A 20,947-nucleotide genomic window follows, 5' to 3' on the forward strand; every position below is an offset into this window, starting at 1 on the left:
CTTGGTGCCGAGCATCCCACAGGCTGCCTGGGGTAACAAAAGCTCCATCAGAAGCAGAAGCAGTGAGTTCATTTCTGGGTTAGCCGAAGAATCCCCTTCCTTGCATCTGATCTCAGAATCAGGAGAGCAGAAGCATTTGGAGACGTTGAAAGCAGATTGCTGCAAGACTGACTTTTCTAATATAATATGAAGTCCAGAGAGAACTTCCCCAATGATGGAAACTGGACTAATGCAGAAGCAGAGTTCCTGGTGTCCATGAAGCTCAGTCCAGCTTTCCAGGGTGACAAGACAACTTATACACTCACTTTTCTGATGCTGAATGTATTGCTGCTGAGTCTGTTGACTTCCTTCAGACAATCTCCAGAGGGAAAAAGAATCCCTTGACATTTAGCAAGAAGGCAAGAAAGAAATCACTATCATTCTAATAATTAGCTGGGGAAGGAGGAGTTTTGCAAAGTCCTCCCTGCAGGGGGAACTGGGATCCAACTGAAAAAGTCCCGATGTAACTCAACGTAGTGGATTCCCAGAAAGCATCCACAACCAAATTGTTCTGTGGGCATTTGGGACACCTATCATTCTGCTGGGTTGATTTCCAGTTGTTTTTCTTTTATGCTATTATATGTGACTGGTTTATTTTATAAAGTTGTGCTTTTGACGTGATGAAGTTACTGTTTTCTTACTGTGGACTTTTGAATATTATGATGCTGATGTGGCCTTAGACTTACTCTGCATTCCTTATTATTCAGAACTTTATGTTTTAGGGTGGATACTTTATTTTTTTATTGTGAGCTGCTGTGCATCTGTCTGGAATTGAATGCATACAAATCAAATAGATGTCCAGATGTCCATCCATCCATCCATCCATCCATCCATCCATCCATCCATCCATCGACCCATTCATGTAACATGTCCCTTTTCTATCTGGAAGAGTCAAAGAAAAGAGTCAAAGAGTTTCTAAGAAATTTCTCCCTTGCTATATAACCTCAAACAGAGATGCTCAACATGAAACATCTCTGGTTCTTTCACACTGATCCAACAGGTAGAAAAGTCTATCTGTACCCCTCTTCCAAAATGAAAATCTCATGAGTAGCATTTCACCCTGAGTCTTAAATACTTTGCTTCCATAAATATCTCCTGCAAATCATGAATTTTGATTGTCCCTAGAAATGGTTCCATCCAGGAAAGGAGATTCCAAGAAAACCTCATCCTTTCCTTTCCTTTCCTTTCCTTTCCTTTCCTTTCCTTTCCTTTCCTTTCCTTTCCTTTCCTTTCCTTTCCTTTCCTTTCCTTTCCTTTCCTTTCCTTTCCTTTCCTTTCCTTTCCTTTCCTCTCCTCTCCTCTCCTCTCCTCTCCTCTCCTCTCCTTTCCTTTCCTTTCCTTTCCTTCCCTTCCCTTCCCTTCCCTCCCCTCCCCTCCCATCCCCTCCCCTCCCGTCCACTCCTCTTTTCTCTCCTTCCCTTCTTTCCTGTAGGTATCTTTGTCCACTTTCATCCACTCCATCAAAAGTTTCACTCCAACAGTGAATCTGATGGAAGAAAAATCTGCTGTCAACTCAGAAAGCATCTCTGGCCTGCTCTTGAGTTGCCATTGGCAAGGGGGATGGGAAAACTAACTCTGTAGCTAGAGTGAGGCAGCATGTCAGTCAAAACAAAAGCACATTCCAGCCATCTCTCTGTTAAGGCTGTCTCCATGGTTATCCACAGTGGCCAGAGAGGAGTGATCTCTACAACCCACAAAATTGCTTCGATGGAAAATTGTGACTGATTACACACCTTGGGGGGAGGGGGAAAACAGGGTCAGAGCTGGAACGTAAATTACGTGAGGTCAGAGTTGGCTTCACTTGGTACGTGCTGACATGAAGCTCCTAATAAATAATTGGATTTCTTTTGAAGCTTGGCTCGAGGCTCATGATTGAATTAGGGCATCGGTTGGAATCCTGACATCTGCTTTATGGTAAACGCTATTTTTCTCTTTTCAAATACTGAAAAATACACCAAATTTCCTGTGGATCATCCTTCAAACATCAACTGAGATGACAGCATAGCTAAGATTGAATCTCTGCTATCAAGAAAATTTGGGGATCATTGTAGTTTTCCTTTGCCTTGTTTCTATTTTTGGTAACAGGCTTAATCTTGGGAATCATTTAATTCCCAAAAACTCACTTACTGAAAGCTAACAGTCAGGATCTCCTCTATTTTATTTATTTATGTACCGTATTTTTTGGAGTATAAGGCACACCTTTTTCCCCCCAAAAAGAGGGTGAAAATCTGGCTTCATCTTATACTCCATATGTAGCCCCACCCAGCTTCTCAAACGGAGGTTTCAGATGCTGAAAAAAGCATCAGAAATGAAGCTTCAGAAAATAAGCCCCTCAACAGCTTCAGAAAAGAAGCCCCCAAACAGAGCTTCAGAGGTGTTTTTTTTCTTTTTTTAAAAAATATCTGTCATAAGTAAATGCCTTATTCTATAACAAGAGATATGTATATATGTACAGGATATTAAGAGTTAATTTATTCCTCCTCCTTTAATGTATTCATATGTAACCACCCCCATCCTTGACTCCTCCCCTTTGATATAAATAGAGAATGCTTTTACCTCATGCTTGCTTCTCACTGTAAAATCTGACAGAAAAAGTAGAATGCCTATTATGAATAAACTCTTCTTTAACTGAAGAAAATACTTCTGAATTCATTATTGAGTCTGATCCTCAAAATATTGTAACAAACTGGTAGCAGTCGATGGTTGAACTGACTCAATAAAATCCAACATGCCTAAGAAAGAAAACCTCAAGAACAAAAAAGAAAGACCCAACACCAGGGCAAATGATAAAGAAACAAAAACAGATCACGAAATGATCGACGAACCAATAAATATAACAATCAAAGAATCTGAAGATAACACCACAGACATCGAAGAAACAGCAGATGAAACCGACAACCAAGAAGAGAACGAAATAAAAGACAAAGACCTCAGATCGGAGATACTGAGGCTAATAAAAAGTCAAAAAGATGACCACAAACTCATCGCGGAACTCCGAGGCTTCTTGGAAGAAAACGGAGCAGCGAGAGAAAAAGACATTGAAAAAGCCAAACCCGAAAATACAAAAATGGTGAGCGAACCTACAACGAAAGAAAAAATGACCAGAAGCAAGACCAGAGGTCCCGCTCAAAATTTTGAAAGGCAGCCATCTTTTCTTCAACCGGCCACAGAAATGAACACGGCTGAACCAATCAGAATGCAACATTCAAAAACTCTGGCGCGAAAAAACACAAAAAATAACAAAAAATATATTTATTCTTCTGAAGAGTCAGAAACAGATACAGAAGAATCATCCACCGAACAAGAAATCGAAACACCCATGAGAAAACTATTTAAAACATTTGGCACAAGTCTAACAATTTCAAAAGAATTGATAAAAGCCGATAATGCAAAAATACAAAAGAGACGAAGAAATAAACAGACACCTCAAAGACTGCACGACTCGATCCGGACAACGATGATGACGACGCCTGAACCCAGAGGGCCCTGCGAACTTTCCCCCATACCGCAAACGATCCAAAGAACAAAATACCCCAAGCAAGAAAGCTCCAAAGAGAAGAGACCAACCACAGCTGCCAGCAGAACACCCAAGATCGAGCCGGAGACCGAATCATCAGAAGGAGAGCACTACGAGGGAGCTACAGCAAAGAGAACCTCTCCCAGCGGCTTCAGCAGAGAAATGACCAACGCGCATGCGCAGATGAACACAGAGAACTACAATGAACTTTATGAAGAAGGAGAACCTCTCAAGCTCATCAGCAGAATACCCACACCATTCTGCAATTTTCAACATCTACAGGACCATGGACTACCCACAGTTGTAAGTAGTGGGAATAATAATATTGGGAATCTACCCAGTGATTTCCCAAAACTTAGAATTGATGGCATCAACTTACAGGAATGGTGTCAACAAATTCAGGTTGTCTTTATGAAAGAAAATTTATTATTTTTTATAACCAATCCTCCCAAAAGACCTTGGACTCTAAAAATGGACTGCCTGCATCACAGAGCATTCTATTTAATAATTTCTAGCATATCACCTGCCATGTACTACAGTATTAAGCATAATCTTACTGTTTCAGAAATAATTCAATGCATGTTTAAATTGTTTCACAGTGAAAGTGTAGCAACAACCACTAGGATGTCTAAAGATTTCTTTTCAGCCAAATTAAGATCTGGAACCACCATAAGTGAACATTTAATATCCTTAAACAAAATCAGAGCAGAATTACATCTAAGAGGAGAAATAATATCAGAACAGACAATGAAAAGCGTTATCCTTAACTCATTAGATTCATCATGGGATAACTACATATCACACTTAGACTCAATCAATCTAGGATACTTATCCATAGAAAGTCTGTCAAACAAGTTAATAGCTGAAGATAATTTGAGGAAAAGTAGATACAATGCATACACAGAACACAGACAGGCAAAAAGAGTGGCCTTCCAAGAGAATCACCAAAAAACAATTGAATGTTACAATTGTGGATCCAGAAAACACTCTAAGGGAGATTGCCCCATGTTTCATAGGGAAAGACAAAACCGTGACTATAGGGGTAGATATCAAGACAGGCAATCATCTATTGATAGATACAGATATAGGGACTCCCCAAACTACAGAGAACGCAGAAAGGATAGAGATAATTCAAGGGATAGGAAATCAGGATCATTAAATGGATTAGATAAACATAACGATGTCATCACACAAAAATCAAAAAATAATGCTTGGCTCATAGATTCAGGGGCGACTAATCATACAACAAATAACAAGAAAATACTGTCTTTATTCACAAATGATAAATTTATGATGAGAGTAGCCAATCAAGAAAATGTTCAAGTCATAGGGAAAGGAAATGTAAATATACCTGGTTTAGGTAAAATAGAGGGGGTATTGTTGATACCAGAAATATCACATAACATACTTAGTGCAGTGAAATTAAGCCAAGATTTCAACATAAATATAATCTTCTCTGGAGGAAAAGCAATACTAGAAAAGAATGGGACTAAATTGAATAGTGTAATTATCGAAGGGGGTCTACCCTTTCTTGTAACAGAAGATAAATGGTTGCATAACATTAATGCAAACACTGATGACGACATTAACATAGACAGTGAACATAGTAACAACAATGACAATGAAGAACCCAAAACACACTATAATCACAAAGACACACCCACTAGTGATACACACAATAACAAAAGGCCCAATATAGGCAAACCAATTCATGATGAATGTGCACACATGTTGCATAGAAAATTGGGACATGCAAGTTTCCCTGTAATACAAAAAATGATTGAACATGCTGATGGCGTTAAAATAAAGGATTGTAAAAACTATTTAGAATGCTCAGTATGTAAATCATCAAAACTCAGAACTAACCCAAAACCAAAAAGGGCAACAAGAACCTCTAACCAAATTTTTGATCTGGTACATATGGATCTGGTTGGTCCATTAACACCATCCATCACATACAAAAAAAGATATTTCCTAACTATTGTAGACGACTATAGCCGTTATGGATTTGTTTATACTTTAAAACACAAAGATGAAACTTTCCAAAAATTCAAAGAATTTTACAAACGTGTAGAAACACAACACAATATCAAAATAAAATGAATCATGACAGATAGGGGATCCGAATTCATGTCTAAAGAATTCTCACAATGGATAAAAGACAAAGGAATGCTACACTTCACGACTAGCCCATTTTCTGCTTTTCAAAATGGTACAGCAGAACGAAAGAACTCGACACTGCAAACCATGATTAGATGTACATTAGAAGATGCTGGTTTAGGAAAACAATTCTGGTCAGAAGCATTACTATATTCAAACTATACCCAAAATAGGACCTGGTCTAGCATACTAAATAAAACACCATACGAAGTGATGTACAATAGGAAACCTAAAATTTCACACATGCACATATTTGGGGTTACAGCAGACGTACACATACCAAAACAATTAAGACGTAAGGGAGATAACGTATCCAGAAGGCTTAGATTCATGGGATACGAAACAGGCACAAAAGGATATAGATTCATTGACAGTAATAACAAATTCATAGTCTCAAGAACAGCAGTGTTTCATGAACAGGCCAACTGGTCTAAGATACATCTTAACGAGATAATCCAAAATACTAAACCAAACATTAAACAACAAGACAGAATAGAAAGAGAGAAACATGAACATAACACACATGATGACAAAAACAAAACATGGACAGGTAACCACACCAGGATAAAAACAGATTCATTAACCAAAAAGGAAGCAAGATATCTACACGATAATGAGAGCACTCCAATAAGAACAATCAGGTGTAACAGAAGACAATTACCTAATAAGTATAAGGATTATATAATGTGTGTGAATGACGAGATACCAACACCTAACACATACGAGGAAGTGTTAAAACTTCCCATGGAAGAAAAAGAAAAATGGGAATTAGCCATAACAAAAGAAATGAACAGCTTGCGTGAATTAGGTGTATTTACACCAGTCCCTGCACCTAAGAACAAGACAATTATAGGCACCAGATGGATATTCAAAATCAAAGATTTAGAAGAGGGTAATCAATTATATAAAGCTAGATTAGTCGCACAAGGTTACGCTCAAAAATATCCTGAGGATTACACTGACACATACTCTCCCACTGTAAGAACTGAAAGTGTTAAGACAGCTTTAGTCATAGCGGCTATACTCAATCTTGATGTCTTTCAATATGATGTGCAGACTGCATACTTACATGCAAAACTCGACAAAGAGATATATGTAAGGGCACCTCATAGCCAATGTACAAACAGAGATGAGATCTGGTTACTTAACAAAAGCTTGTACGGATTAAAACAATCCGGCAAGCGTTGGTATGAATGTCTTGTCAGCGTGCTTAAAAATATGGATTTCAAAGCCACAACTGCAGACAATTGCTTTTTTGTTAGAAAGGAAGGTGAATCATTAGAATTTGTGTTAATCTATGTGGATGATATTTTGTATATAGGCAAACATAAAGAAAAGAAAGACTTATTTGTATCCAGACTAAGTGAACATTTCTCTTTAAAGTCGCTAGGAAGGGTAAACAAATACCTTGGAGTTCAAATCAATAAGACAAGAAAGGGATTCAAATTATCTCAGAGAGATAAAATTATAGAACTTCTGGAAAAATGCAATTTAAGAGATGCCAAACCTTGCGATACTCCTATGCAGACTGATTTTTTAAGGAATATGGATGAATCTTCGCCTGAATTCGAGAACAATACATTGTATAGATCAATTATTGGTTCTCTCTTGTATATATCTAATTGGACCAGGCCTGATATAGCTCTGCCACTTAATTTATTATCTAGACATGTAAGTAAGCCACTTATGTATCATTGGGAAGCAGTCAAACGAATACTAAGATATCTAAAGCACAGCATAGATTTCTGCCTACTCTTAGAACCCAATAATATTAAAGAACCTATTATCACCAGTTACGCTGATGCAGACTGGGCAGGTGACATCAAATGTAGAAAGAGCACCTCAGGTTATGTATTATTTTTAAATGGTTGCCCAATATTCTGGTACACTGGGAAACAAGATTTAGTAGCGACTTCCACTACAGAGGCAGAATACGTCTGTTTATCTAAAGCCTCAAATAATTTAGTATGGTTTAATGATTTATTATCTGATATTTGGAAAAATCCAATACTACCATTTGTCATACATGAAGATAATAAGGCAGCTATAGAAATATCAAGATCTGACGCCATTGGTCAAAGATCCAGACATATAGATATCAAATTTAAACACGTCAGACAATTATCTCAGGATGGATTCATTAAAGCAATCCACTGCGAAACCTCAGAACAAATAGCTGATATATTAACTAAACCTTTACCTTCTAAACAACACAAATACTTGACATCAAAATTACAAGTACTATATAGCTCTGAATCCGAATGCAATCATTGTTATATATCGAATCGGCATTTAGAGGGGGATTTGTCATAAGTAAATGCCTTATTCTATAACAAGAGATATGTATATATGTACAGGATATTAAGAGTTAATTTATTCCTCCTCCTTTAATGTATTCATATGTAACCACCCCCATCCTTGACTCCTCCCCTTTGATATAAATAGAGAATGCTTTTACCTCATGCTTGCTTCTCACTGTAAAATCTGACAGAAAAAGTAGAATGCCTATTATGAATAAACTCTTCTTTAACTGAAGAAAATACTTCTGAATTCATTATTGAGTCTGATCCTCAAAATATTGTAACAATATCTTTATTAAATATTTACAGTAAAATTAACACATAATAATGATTGGAAAACAATATAAAAAATGAAATGTAGGAACACATAAACACAAGACTAAAACGAAACAACAAACATGACTAACCGAGAGTTAAATCACTCTCCAATTAATATTAACTAATATCATCCTAACCAAACATTTCAATACAATCAAGTTCTTTTAATTATCGACAAAACAATTGGCCTGGTTTTTCCAAAATTATAAAGAATTATATAGCCTATTAAGTATCTATTTAATCTTATAAGACGATCTTATCACCCTAGGTTTAACCTTTTTCTTTTTCTGAAACTGTTTTGGAGGCTTTCAGAGGCAGGAAAAAAAGTTTTTTCTGAAACATGTTTTACAGCTTCACCATCTTGTTCCCAATAATCCTTTTACCCACCTCAGAAGGATGCAAGGCTGAGTCATCCTTGAGCCAGTCAGGATCGAACTCCTGCTGAATGAGCACTGAGTTAGCCTGCAATACTGCTGTCATGGTTGACTCGCTACGCAGTCTTGCTTTTTTGTTGTTAGTTGTGAAGTCATGTCTGACCCATCGTGACCCCATGGACAATGTTCCTCCAGGTCTTCCTGTCCTCTACCATCCTCTGGAGTCCATTTAAACTCACTCCTACTGCTTCAGTGACTCCATCTAGCTACCTCGTTCTCTGTCATCCCCTTCTTCTTTTGCCCTCAATCGTTCCCAGCATTAGGCTCTTCTGTTGGAAGAAATATCCTCCTTCTGGGTTCTGCTCCAAATGGGGAAAAAGACACTGGAGACATGGAGACTGCTTGGAAAGATTCTTTAATGGTGGACAGGATCACATGGTTTGAGTTCCTAAACAGAAAAGGGGCTGAGATGTAGTGAGTCCCCGGGTTTTATGCTCTCTCTGGCTTTGAACTTCCTGGGGCCCAGAAAGAGTATCCTGATTGGTTGTCAGACTCCCAGGTCTTAACTAGCCTTGCTGGCTGATGTAATCTTCCCAGGTGCCATATGGTGAGTTTCTGTCCTAGATGGGTCCCATTGTGCTAGTTTCTGTCCTATAGTGTTGCAAATGATGGTCCATTGACAAAGATTGAGTTTCTGCCTCTGGCCCATTAACAAAGATGTGGGGGGGGGGGGGAGGCAGGAAGCTGTTTCATCTTTTTAAAACATGCTTCTCCATTTCTCATCCAGGGAAACATAATCTGCCTTTTTAATATTTCCTAAAATATTTCATTCTTCCAGGAAAGCGGTGGGTACTAACTTCCTGCACTTCTTCAGTGAGTCCTTCTTTCTCCTTAGGTGGCCAAAGTATTTGAGTTTCATCTTCAGGATCTGGCCTTGCTTGCAACCAGACAACTATAACAGGAGGGGGAAGGGAAGGCCTTGGAATCTAAGGGAAGCTTGGGAAGGAAATTTGGAATGCAAGTGTGTCAACTGGAAGTCTGAGACAGATCCAATATCTCAAGGTCAGCAGCTGCGTAAGTCCGTGGCAGACAGACTGTTCCCAAAACACAGAAAGTGCAAATGCATGGTGGACAATGGACAATGGGAGGTCCAGGGGGGGAAGGGAAAGTTTTCCTATGCTATTTTGACAGGAAATCATTAGAACTGGCTTTTCTCCTGTACCTACATGGAATCTTCAGTAAAGTTACCTTATTTTTCGGAGTATAAGATTCACTTCCCCCACCTAAAAGAGGCTGATAACTTGGGTGCATCATATACTCCGGATGTAGCCCCACCCACCAGCCGGCCCCCACCATTCGGCCTCAGCACATCCTCTTCCTGGCTGCAGAGATTGCCACAGACAATGGCTCTCATTTTCAGCCTCCAAACGCTCCGTTTGAGAGCCGTTCAAAGCTGCGGGGATTATTTATTTATTTATTTATTTATTTATTTTATTTTATTTTATTTTATTTTATTTTATTTTATTTTATTTTATTTTATTTTATTTTATTTTATTTTATTTTATTTTATTTTATTTTATTTTATTTTATTTCTATACCGCCGTACTCCCGAAGGATTCAGGGCGGTGCACAGCCAAACAATAAAACACATACATACAAAATTTAAAAGAATAAAATCAAATTAAATAATTTGGCCCCGACAAATTTAAAACCCCAATCTTCTAAAACCTATTTAAAATTGAATGTATAAAATACTAAAAGTTATTTAAAAATTAAAAATCTTTTATAAAAGAAGGAGAAAATTAGGCCAGGCCCGCTTGGTGAAATAGTAAGGTCTTTAAAGCGCGGCGGAAGGTGCTCAGATCCGGGATCCTCTGTAACTCTGGGGGGAGCTCGTTCCAGATAGTAGGTGCCCCCACAGAGAAGGCTCTCCCCCTGGGGGCCGCCAGTCGGCATTGTTTGGCTGACGGCACCCGGAGGAGCCCCTCTCTATGGGAGCGTACCGGCTGGTGGGAGGCTATTGGTGGTAGTAGGCGGTCCCGCAAGTACCCAGGTCCTAAGCCATGGAGTGCAATTGCCAAAACATTCGCTGCTGATTGCTGCGTCTGAACATTGTGTTTTTGGACTCTGTGCATCGCGTTTTAGGCTTCAGCATGCCCCATTTTTGGCTTCCGCACATCATGTTTTCGGGTATCGATGGGCGACGATGTGCTTTTTACGATCCCCGCAGCCATGAACGGCTCTCAAATGGAGCATTTGGAGGCTGAAAACGTGAGGGGTGGAGCCCAAAATGGCAACCCATTTCGTCAAAGCTACTGCCTTGTCTTACTGCTTCCGCGCTTCACCTGCTTTACTAAGTGGAGCTCCCTCTGACAATCAGCTGTGCTTTTTCAGCTGTTTATCAGCCCCAGCGCACGCTCACAACCAGCCAACTAATGTGTGCTAAAGCTGACCAGGCTAGCCAGATAAATACCTGGTAGGCAGAGGCAGAATTTTTTTTCCCTATTTTCCTTTCCAAAAATTAAGGTGCCTCTTATACTCCAGAGCGTCTTATACTCCAAAAAATATGGTATACTCTTGGTAAAAAAATGTCCCAGGAGTTTATTTTGCTGTCTAACCCAATGGGAAAATTGACAACTGCATTCTAACTGACTGACTGACTGACTGAAGCTGATGTAGATGGGATGTTCAGTTGCCTTTTTGTTTTGTAGCTACATGAAATTAGTGTAGATATCATTGACTGGGAATCCTGAATTATGCCTACTTTATCACTTTATGGCTGAAGGCTGTACAATTTAAAGCTTTGTTTTTACTTTGTTGCAAAAATGTATGTAAAATTTGTTCGTTTGAGAGCTGTTGTGCTTGTGGCATAAAATATTCCTGAGCATCTTTTTTTGGTCAGAAGTAAATATTTTATTATTATCTCTATCCTCAGTGTGTTTTATTGGGCCTTGCATACCAGCCCTGAATCCAGAGATTTGGAATGTTTCCAAAAATTTCCATTCTTGTGCAATAGATTCTCTTTTCCAATTTCATTTTGGAAAAAAAAATGTGTAGGTATCTTCAGTGCTTAGCCATCCTTTCCCCTTTCAATCAAATATTTCCTGTCCTGCCAATCAGGGTTTCTTGGTCAATTCATTGCTTTGCTTACATAATCTCTCCTGTCACCTTTCTCTTTGCAAGCAGGAACATCATTCCACCATCTCCCACACAATCCTGGCCTCTTAGTTCCATTGTGGGGTTTATTAGTCTCAACTCTCCGCTGATAAGGCTCCCCCCCCGACTCAACCCACTATGGAGGAATGGCTGGTGAATTTGGTAGAGTAGCTGAAATGGATAAATTAACTTCTTTGATTAGAGAAAGGAAATAATCTACATTAATTCTTGGTGAATGTATTTTATTCTCCTTATGTACCCTGAGAGCATATGCACCTAAGACAAATTCCTTGAGTGTCCAATCACACTTGGCCAATAAAGAATTCTATTCTATCTTACCTAGTTTGGGACATGAAACATCTGCAAGAAAACAAGCCCACATAGGGAGCACCAAGACCCCACAAATAAAAAGAAATAAACTTCTGATCTACAGTTTTGATTGTTAGACAGGATAGATTATAGAGGGAAAAATACTTTCTTCTACCTGTTTGGTAGATCTTAATAATTATAAATATTTTATTAGTGAATTAATGTCCCTTGGATTAAAAAAAAAGGTGACAACCATTTATGTTGCAGCTTTATTTTCCCCAATTGTTTGGCCTTATTTCTCTGAATCTGAGAGATTAAAAACACTTTTTTCTTTTGTAAAGGTAAGCTGTTCACCCCAGAGGTGGGTTTCAGCAGGTTCTGACCGGTTCTGGAGAACCAGTAGGGGAAATTTTGAGTAGTTTGGAGAACCTGTAAATACCACCTCTGACTGGCCCCGTCCCCATCTATTCTCTGCCTCCTGAGTCCCAGCTGATTGGGAGGAAATGGGGATTTTGCAGTAACCTTCCCCTGGAGTGGGGAGGGAATGGAGATTTTACAGTATCCTTCCCCTGCCATGCCCACCAAGCCACGCCCACCAAGCCACGCCCACAGAACTGGTAGTAAAAAATTTTGAATCCCACCACTGGTTCAGCCCTACCCAAAAACACAAATCGCAGTTACAGTGAAAAGCATTTATGGAATGGGGAAGTCCAAGTCTTTTAATAGGGTACAGAAACAAATGATAGAAAAATTTGGTACATGTGATACATCAGAAAGAAACCAATGAAAGAATGAAAGACATTTATTACACTTGACAAGTGAACAATAGAAAACATTGATTAGAGATTATTTTCCACATATGGTAAATTTATGGGTTACATCATGCTCTTTCCAAGATGGATTAGTATCTGACTTAAAACTTGCAAGTGTATTCAATTACTTTCAGAATACACTGACTAAGATTCAGTTGTTGAAAAGGCTGTTTTTCCCCCATGAAAAAACAGAAGAAAAACATGTTTTCCTAAAATCTGAAAGGAGGTCACCACTGCCAGACTAAAATTCTAATAACGTCCTGCCTTAAAGGCTAATAATGAAGCCCAAAATGCTAAATACTACTACCAGACACAGAAACTTAAAAGCATGGAAATTTGGCTTAAGCAGGAGATCACTTCAAAAAGCAGCCTGATAGTGTTTTCTCCTGAAAAGTACCCAATGGGTGAGCATTATATTGGGTGGGAATTATATCCCCTGAACATCCATCAGCATCACTTTTTTACTTCACTTTTGAACATCAGTTGCTCCTTTGTATTCAGATCTGGCCTCAGCAAAATGATGTAACACTTAGGGATGAAGATGCAACCCAGCAGCCCAGCACTGGAAGCCAAGATGGAGAAGACCTGCACAGCAACCGTGAATTTCCCTTTGGTGCTGAGATAGGTAGGCACAAAGGAGATCCAGACACTGCAAAAGACCAGCATGCTGAAGGTGATCAGCTTGGCTTCGTTGAAGGACCCAGGTAGATTCCTGGCCAGGAAGGCCACTATGAAGCAAATGGCAGCCTGAAAACCCATGTAACCAAGGGCAACATAAAACATAGTGACCGAGCCTTCATTGCACTGCAGAACAATCTCTCTAGGCTGGGAATACATGTCAGAATCAGGGAATGAAGGAAAGACTCCTAACCAGGTGAAACAAATGACCACTTGGACATTGGAACAAGAAATGATGATGGTATTGGTCAGACTCTTGCCCAGCCACCCTCTCACTCTGTTTCCTGGCTTTGTGGCCAGGAAGGCCAGCACCACCATGATTGTTTTGGCCAAGACGGAAGACACGGCAGTTGAAAAGATGATGCTGAAAATTGTTTGTCGGAGAAGGCAGGTGGTTCTCCTTGGCCGACCAATGAAGAGAAAGGAAGTCAAGAAGCAAAGAAGAAGGGAGACCAGGAGGATATAGGAGAGGTCCCGGTTGTTGGCTTTGACAATTGGAGTTTCTTGGAATTTAATGAAGATTCCCAAGACTAAAACTGTGGTTAAGATCAGGAATAGGGCAAAGAAAGTAAGAATAATTCCCAAATACTCTTGATGGGACAAAAAAGTGACAGTTTTGAGGATACATTGATCTCGATGCTTGTTCTGATACTGATTGTCTGGACATCTGGTGCAATGGTCTGCATCTATAGAGGACAAATGTAATATTTATCACGGGCCTTGAGTTTGCTACCTCTGATCTACATCATGTAGGAAGGTTTCTAATGGACTAGGATTAGCCAATTTGACAAGGTTGGAATATTTTGCTTTTCCAAAATGGAGTTTGATTTGTCCCATTACCCATTAATTGGAGGATAAAATTGAAATTCAATAACAATATTGTTCAACTATTTTTGCTTTCATTTTGTCCCACCAAATCCCAATGGTAAATGTTTAAAAAGGGGCAGATAAAGTTTTCTGGTTTGACCTTTCTCTCTAATCGCCATAATGAGGAGAGGTTCCTCTCTGCTAGCAATGTATTCCCCCAAATAGCTACTCCACATGAAACACAGATCATGCCTGCCTACTCCTTGGATACTTTGGAGAAAATGGTTAGGCAGAAATGTGTCTATCCCGAGTCAATCCTGGAATGGAGGAGATGGCAAGATTACTGACTAGGTCCTGTGTGAGTTGGCTGTCAGGCCTGGAAGCCATCTTTTTCATTGCATCTTCAGGCCTGCCACATTTACTACTGTGGGAAACTGTGATGGGGGGATTGTATGGAGCATGGGTGATATATACAGGTAGTCATAATAAAATTCCTTTCTCAGAAAGTCAAGGACATCTTGCCCTGCACCTGGAGGGTTAGAACCGGGAGGCATTTCCAGTCAGCATGGTGTTTAGTTTGGGCCATGTGATGGACTTGTGGGTGTTGGGCAGGGACTTGAACTTTCCTTTGGGTGAGGAAAACCTGGAAGCTTTCAGATTTGGGTTTTCCCAGATGTGCCAATATGATATCTTCAATAAAATGTAACTTTGAGGAAAGTCAAGCCTCGGAGTTTTCTTTCATTGGGGATGTTACTTGGAATTAATACTCCCTCCCACTCCAACACCCAAATTAGAAATATCTTCTTCGAAAAGATCTGCAGGAACCTTTGCTCCTATCCCAAGAACTGTTTTGATTCCCATTCACCCACCTTCTTGGGTGGAAATGCTCCCTTCTGCACAAGGGACGCAGTTGTAGCAACAGATTGGTTTTCCTTCCTGGACCACCTTGAAATAGCCAGGTTGACAAGGCTCCACACACTGGGAGTGAGGCAAGGGCTGAAAGTAAATAAAATTTGCATTCAGAAGCATCTGCAAAACTGATTAGTTATGAAATGAATTACAGTGTTGGAATAGGATTGTCAGGTCCCATAGTTTATGTCGTCTCCAGAGAAGAGCAGCAGCATTGCCTTGGAGACCGGCATTTATCACCTCCTCATCTCATAATATCTTTACACTTCGAGATTGGTTTGGTGATGTATTGGGCTTTGGAAGGGGCTCTGGATTTCATTAACTTCTCCCCTCCTGTTAAATCCTGCTTCCATTTCCCTCCACCCCACATTTTTTTCACTCTATGTCCCCAGAACAAAGTCTTGTACTGTATAAGTCATAAAGCATCTTTTCCTTTGCTGGTTATAAATGAAAGAATATAATTCTGAAGCATGAATTTGAAGGCAGTCGGTCTTATATATAGTTTGGGATGGAGGGGTACACTGATTGAGATGATGGACAAAACTACTGTGTTTCCCCCAAAATAAGACCCTGTCTTATATTTTTTGAACCCTGAAATCAGTGCTTGGTCTTATTTTTGGGGAGGGCTTATTATTTTGGGGTGTGTGGAGCAAGACGGGGCTCCTCTTGCTGATTTCCAGCTCTGTCTCCCTAACCCTAACTAGGGGAAATGGCGAGGACTGTCTGCGCATGCGCTTAAATATTTTTGGGGAGGGCTTATTTTTTGGGGGGGTTATTTTAATCCATGCGCTCAAAAACCTGATTGGGCTTATTATCAGGGAATGTCTTATTTTCAGGGAAACAGGGTTAAGAGATGGGACACCTCTTCCTCTACCTGATTGAGCCACTGAGGGCTCGTGATGGCTTCCTTGTTGATGCTGAATTTGACTCCAATGGTTCCTTCTCTGTCTAGACTCCCAAATTTCACTCTGGTGGTCGACTTATTAGGAAAAAACACCCAGCTCACAATGTCAAAGTCAGCCATCAAATCTCCATTTCTATCCAAATACATTCCTTCTATGGTGTTGTTGTAGATCTGAGGATTCTTCAGGAAATGGTGAAGCTACAGAATATAAGGAAAGAGGTTTTTACACAACTGGAATCATCTAAACAAGTTGATGTACAGAGATATAAGGAATTTGGCTTATTGAGCTGCAGCCTGTTTTCTTCTCCGGACAATCTGCATAGATTTGTCCTTCAGGTACCAATGGCAGATGTTTTCTTTCCAACATCTGGCATTCCCAACTAGCCCATATTTTCTTGTTTTCTTGTTTTATTTCTCCCCTTAGTTCTCTTGAAGATAAGCAGATGGCGGAAGGGCAGGAGAAGGGAAATCCATTACCTGCAAATATATTTGCTTACATTATCTGTTGCTTATCCATGAGTGTCCCCCTCCTCCCTGAGATGTCCTGCATAACCATAGATACATCCTTTTGTCTACAGAGTTTTATCTTAAGATTCCTTGGAGAGTTTCTCCTGTGCACATTGAATAACAAACACCGCAGTGAGCCTTGATTATTTATTTTGGGTCCTGTGTTTTGATTCCACAAGAGAGATAGATTAACAGAGTTGGAAGGGACCTTGTAGGTCATCTAGTCCAACCCCCTGCCCAAACAGGAGACCCTACATCATTTCTGACAAATGGCAGTCCAATCTCTTCTTGAAGGCTTCCAATGATGAAGTTCCCACAACTTCTGAAGGCAAGCTGTTCCATTGGTTGATTGTTCACACTGTCAGAAAATGTCTCCTTATTATAGAAGACACAGCATCAGTTCATACAACTCAGTCCTAGAAATATAATAATTTAATAATTATAATAATAATTTAACAAAGTTGGAAGGGACCTTGGAGGTTGTCTACTACTACTACTACTACTACTACTACTACTACTACTACTATTATTATTATTATTATTATTATTATTATTATTATTATTATTATTATTATTATTATTATTATTATTATATTTAAATTTGTATACCGCCCTTCTCCCGAAGGACTCAGGGCAGTGCACAGCCAGATTAAAATAGATACAATACAAAATTTAAAATAAATTAAAACAGAATTAAATCCAATTGGCTTCCCGAAGTATTTAAAACCCATTACCCCTTAAAACCGTTTAAAAAATTTCAAGCCAGCCCAGCTTGTTGGAATAGGAAGGTCTTCAAAGCTCGGCGGGTGCCCCTGTCTAGTCCAACCCCCTGCTTAGGCAGGAAACCCTACACTACTTCAGACAAATGGTTATCTAATCTCTTCTTATAAACTTCCTGTGTTATGAATTGGCTGTCGGAAATTGGGAAGCAAATGTCAATATTTATAATTGACTCTTCCATCTGCTCATTATCTGAAGAAAGCTTGAACACTGATTTTGAGGGAAAGCTTGAATATTTTGGGGAAGTCATGGGGGGAGGGGAGGGTTAGGGAGGGTTAGGGAGGGAAAGGGGGGAAATGGGAAAATTTGTATTTGTAAAACTTTTTCAATAAAATTAAATAAATAAATAAATAAATAAATAAATAAATAAATAAATAAATTGGAAGATAATCCAAAATCCCTTTTTATAAGCATCAAATTCTAGCATCTGAAGAAAGAAAAGCTCAAAGCACATGAAGTAAAATACATGGAATAAAATAATTGTAGTGGTGTGTGACAACATAGGCAAGGTATAATTTGCCATTCAACAATGCCAGAGGCCAAATGTAAAAAGAAAGAGTAATTCAATATTTAATGTTACATGTAATAACAGCGGCAACGGAATTACGTATGGACAAAATTGGAAAAACGGAGGTATACCAAGAGAAGAAATGGTAATAAAGAAAATATTAGAATGTGCCAACATGGACAGGTTAACGATGGAAATTAAAGACAAAGGAGAAACAGCGTATTACTTAATATGGGGCCTATTGGCTAGATAATAGATGCAAAGCTTAGAAAATTAATGATGAAAGAGGGTCAATAAGCTAGAAACGAATACAGGTATAAAACTATATAGAAGAATATGCATTGCAAGCAATATTATTATTAGACTGTGCATAACTGCAAATTAAAATATATAGAGTGCTAAATGTATAGAGAATTATGTTATTATTATGGAAACAATAGATATAAGTATATTATATAATATCAAGTTTCTTTTTTTCTACGGACTATACTGTATGATTAAGAGAAAAATGGTCGTAATTAGGATGTATAACATTATATATATTTATAAAGGTGCTGATACAACCAATATATCCTTTCGCCTTTCAGCTCCAATCCAGGAGCCCTCAAGCAGCCGCGTTCACGACAAACAATTTTGTACCAAATTTATATTTTTAAAAGGTAGACTAGTATAGATCTATTTCAAGCTATTTAGCTCTCATCAGCTACTCTCCCTTTATTTTTTCATCAGCAAAAATACAAATTTGGTATAATTAATAGATATAACTTGTGGCTCAGAAGGTTAATTCAACTGCCTAACATGCAGGAATCCAAGTTCGTAAGGGTATGGCTAGCTGATGAAAGCTAAAAAGCTTGAAATAGATCTATACTAGTCTCCCTTTATTTCTTTATCAGCAAAATATAAATTTGGTATAAAACTCCTTAATTTTCTAACTCAATTTTGTCTTTGGGGTTTCTTAAGATGGTGGATATTTTTCAATTTGTGCACAATGCTGTCTTGATGTTGTGTTTGTGGAGGATCTTGCTGATTCTATCTGTGGTGCCTTTTATGTATGGGAGGTGGGCTTTGCCGTTTTCTTGTTCTCTGTCTTGGATTTTAGTGGGGGTTTCTTTTTGGATTAGGTTGGTAATCTTATTTCTTTGGAATCTATTGGATGTTAGTATGTTAGTGAGAGTGTGTAGTTTGGTTTTTAGATGTTGTTCGTCAGCTAAGCGTTTTGTTCTGGAGATGAGTGTCTTGGCTACAGAGTTTATCTGTGCTGGGTGGTGGTATGAGAGTGCGTGCAGATAGCGGTTTGTGAAAATCAAGGAGTATATGAAATCCCATGCACTACCTGCCCCACCACATACATCGGACAAACCAACAGAAGAATAAGTGCACGCATTGAAGAACACAAGAACTCAGTCAGAAAAGAGGAACCAACTTCTTCCCTGGTCCAACACCTTAAAGCCACAGGACATGAAATTGACTTTAAAAAGACCAGAACTATCGCCAAAACTAAACACTTTAGCAACAGAATAATCAGAGAAGCCATCGAGATAGAAAAACGCCCACACATCATGAATAAATGAGATGATACGTCCCGCCTACCAGCCATTTGGAAACCCGCCCTTATTGACAAATGAGTCCCTAACACAAGGAATGACACCAGACCCACACTCACGAGGGCCAAACAGGATGTCACCACCACACATCCATGCGGAAAGCAGACTCAAACCTACACTGATGATGAGGCATGACCACGGACCAGAAGCCAGACCGCAGCTGTATCATTAGCCACTTTAAACCCCTCCAATCCATACATGAAGCAGACTGACAGCCACGATGAAGATGTGGCACGACTACGAATGCGAAGCCAAAGAACAGCAACGCAGCTCACCAGCTCAAATCCCCCTGCAACTCAGACTAACCTGAGCACAACCAAGCCCCACCCAAACAGAACACACCTCCACCCAATCAGAACACATCCAAGCTCCCCCCCAATCAGTTCACACCTCCACTATCAGTTAAAAGGAAGAAACAGCTGCGATCACACATTGCTCCTGGAAGCACAAAGCCGAAAACACCAGCCTGAAGATAACGAATGAGACTTCGTCAAAACGTCACCAAGACACTTCCAATTTTACGTGGGAGAAAACCCGAATAACCAAAGACCTACATACAAACACCCAAAGTCAATATTGTGGAGGGTTGTTCCATCGGTACTATGGTTGGGAGGGTCAGATATGGCGGGAGCAGGGGGCCATATCATGTTCGGGGAGTGCACACGCCATCTCCAGGCGATTGTGTGCTCCAGCCCCCAAGGCTCCTCTCGTTCCCTGGGTAGTCCAGACCCTCAAGGCCCAGGTTTTCGGCTGATGTTATGCAATGCCAGATCTGGGGTAAATAAAGCCCCCCTCATTTGCGATCTTATATAGGAGGGGGATGCGGACCTGGCGGGTGTTACAGAGACCTGGTTGGGGCAGGGGGATTTCCCCTCCCTGAACCGTGTCCACTGGGTTTCTGTGTGTTCCATCGGCCAAGGGCTCAGGGTAGGGGCAGTGGGGTGGTGGTCATTATTAAAGAAGATCTAAGTCCGAGAGAGGCCACTGTTCCTCAGATAGCCGTATATGAGTCCCTTCTTGTGAAGTGGGTCATGGGGTTCAGATGGGCCTGCTGACTGGGTACCTGGCTCCCTGCCACGTAGCAGCAGCCCTGCCCGAGCTGCTTGATGAGATAGCCGGGGTGGCAATAGAGACCACCAGACTTATGGTCATGGGGGATTTCAACCTGCCATCTGTCGGCGAGACGTCGGAAGCGGCTCGGGAGTTCATGGCTTCCATGATTGCTTTGGACCTGACCCAGGTAGTCCATGGCCCAACACACATTG

At 39.9% G+C, this 20,947-nt stretch overlaps 1 protein-coding gene across 1 annotated transcript in view; it reads right to left on the reverse strand.

Moving 5' to 3' along the window:
• Window positions 1-13,294: 13,294 nt before the first annotated feature.
• The window catches only part of LOC132711866 (vomeronasal type-2 receptor 26-like), a 35,034-nt gene continuing 27,381 nt past the window's right edge, over window positions 13,295-20,947 (reverse strand). The window contains exons 3-5 of the mRNA XM_087885270.1: window positions 16,254-16,481; window positions 15,340-15,466; window positions 13,295-14,349 (exon numbers count right to left, since the gene is read on the reverse strand). Coding sequence (XP_087741396.1) covers window positions 13,439-14,349; window positions 15,340-15,466; window positions 16,254-16,481 — 1,266 coding nt within the window. The 3' untranslated portion in view covers window positions 13,295-13,438. The remainder of the gene's footprint in view (window positions 14,350-15,339; window positions 15,467-16,253; window positions 16,482-20,947) is intronic.

This window comes from Pantherophis guttatus, chromosome 2 (genome assembly GCF_059756535.1).
Source record: "Pantherophis guttatus breed Tessera chromosome 2, ASM5975653v1, whole genome shotgun sequence".
NCBI lineage: Eukaryota > Metazoa > Chordata > Lepidosauria > Squamata > Colubridae > Pantherophis > Pantherophis guttatus.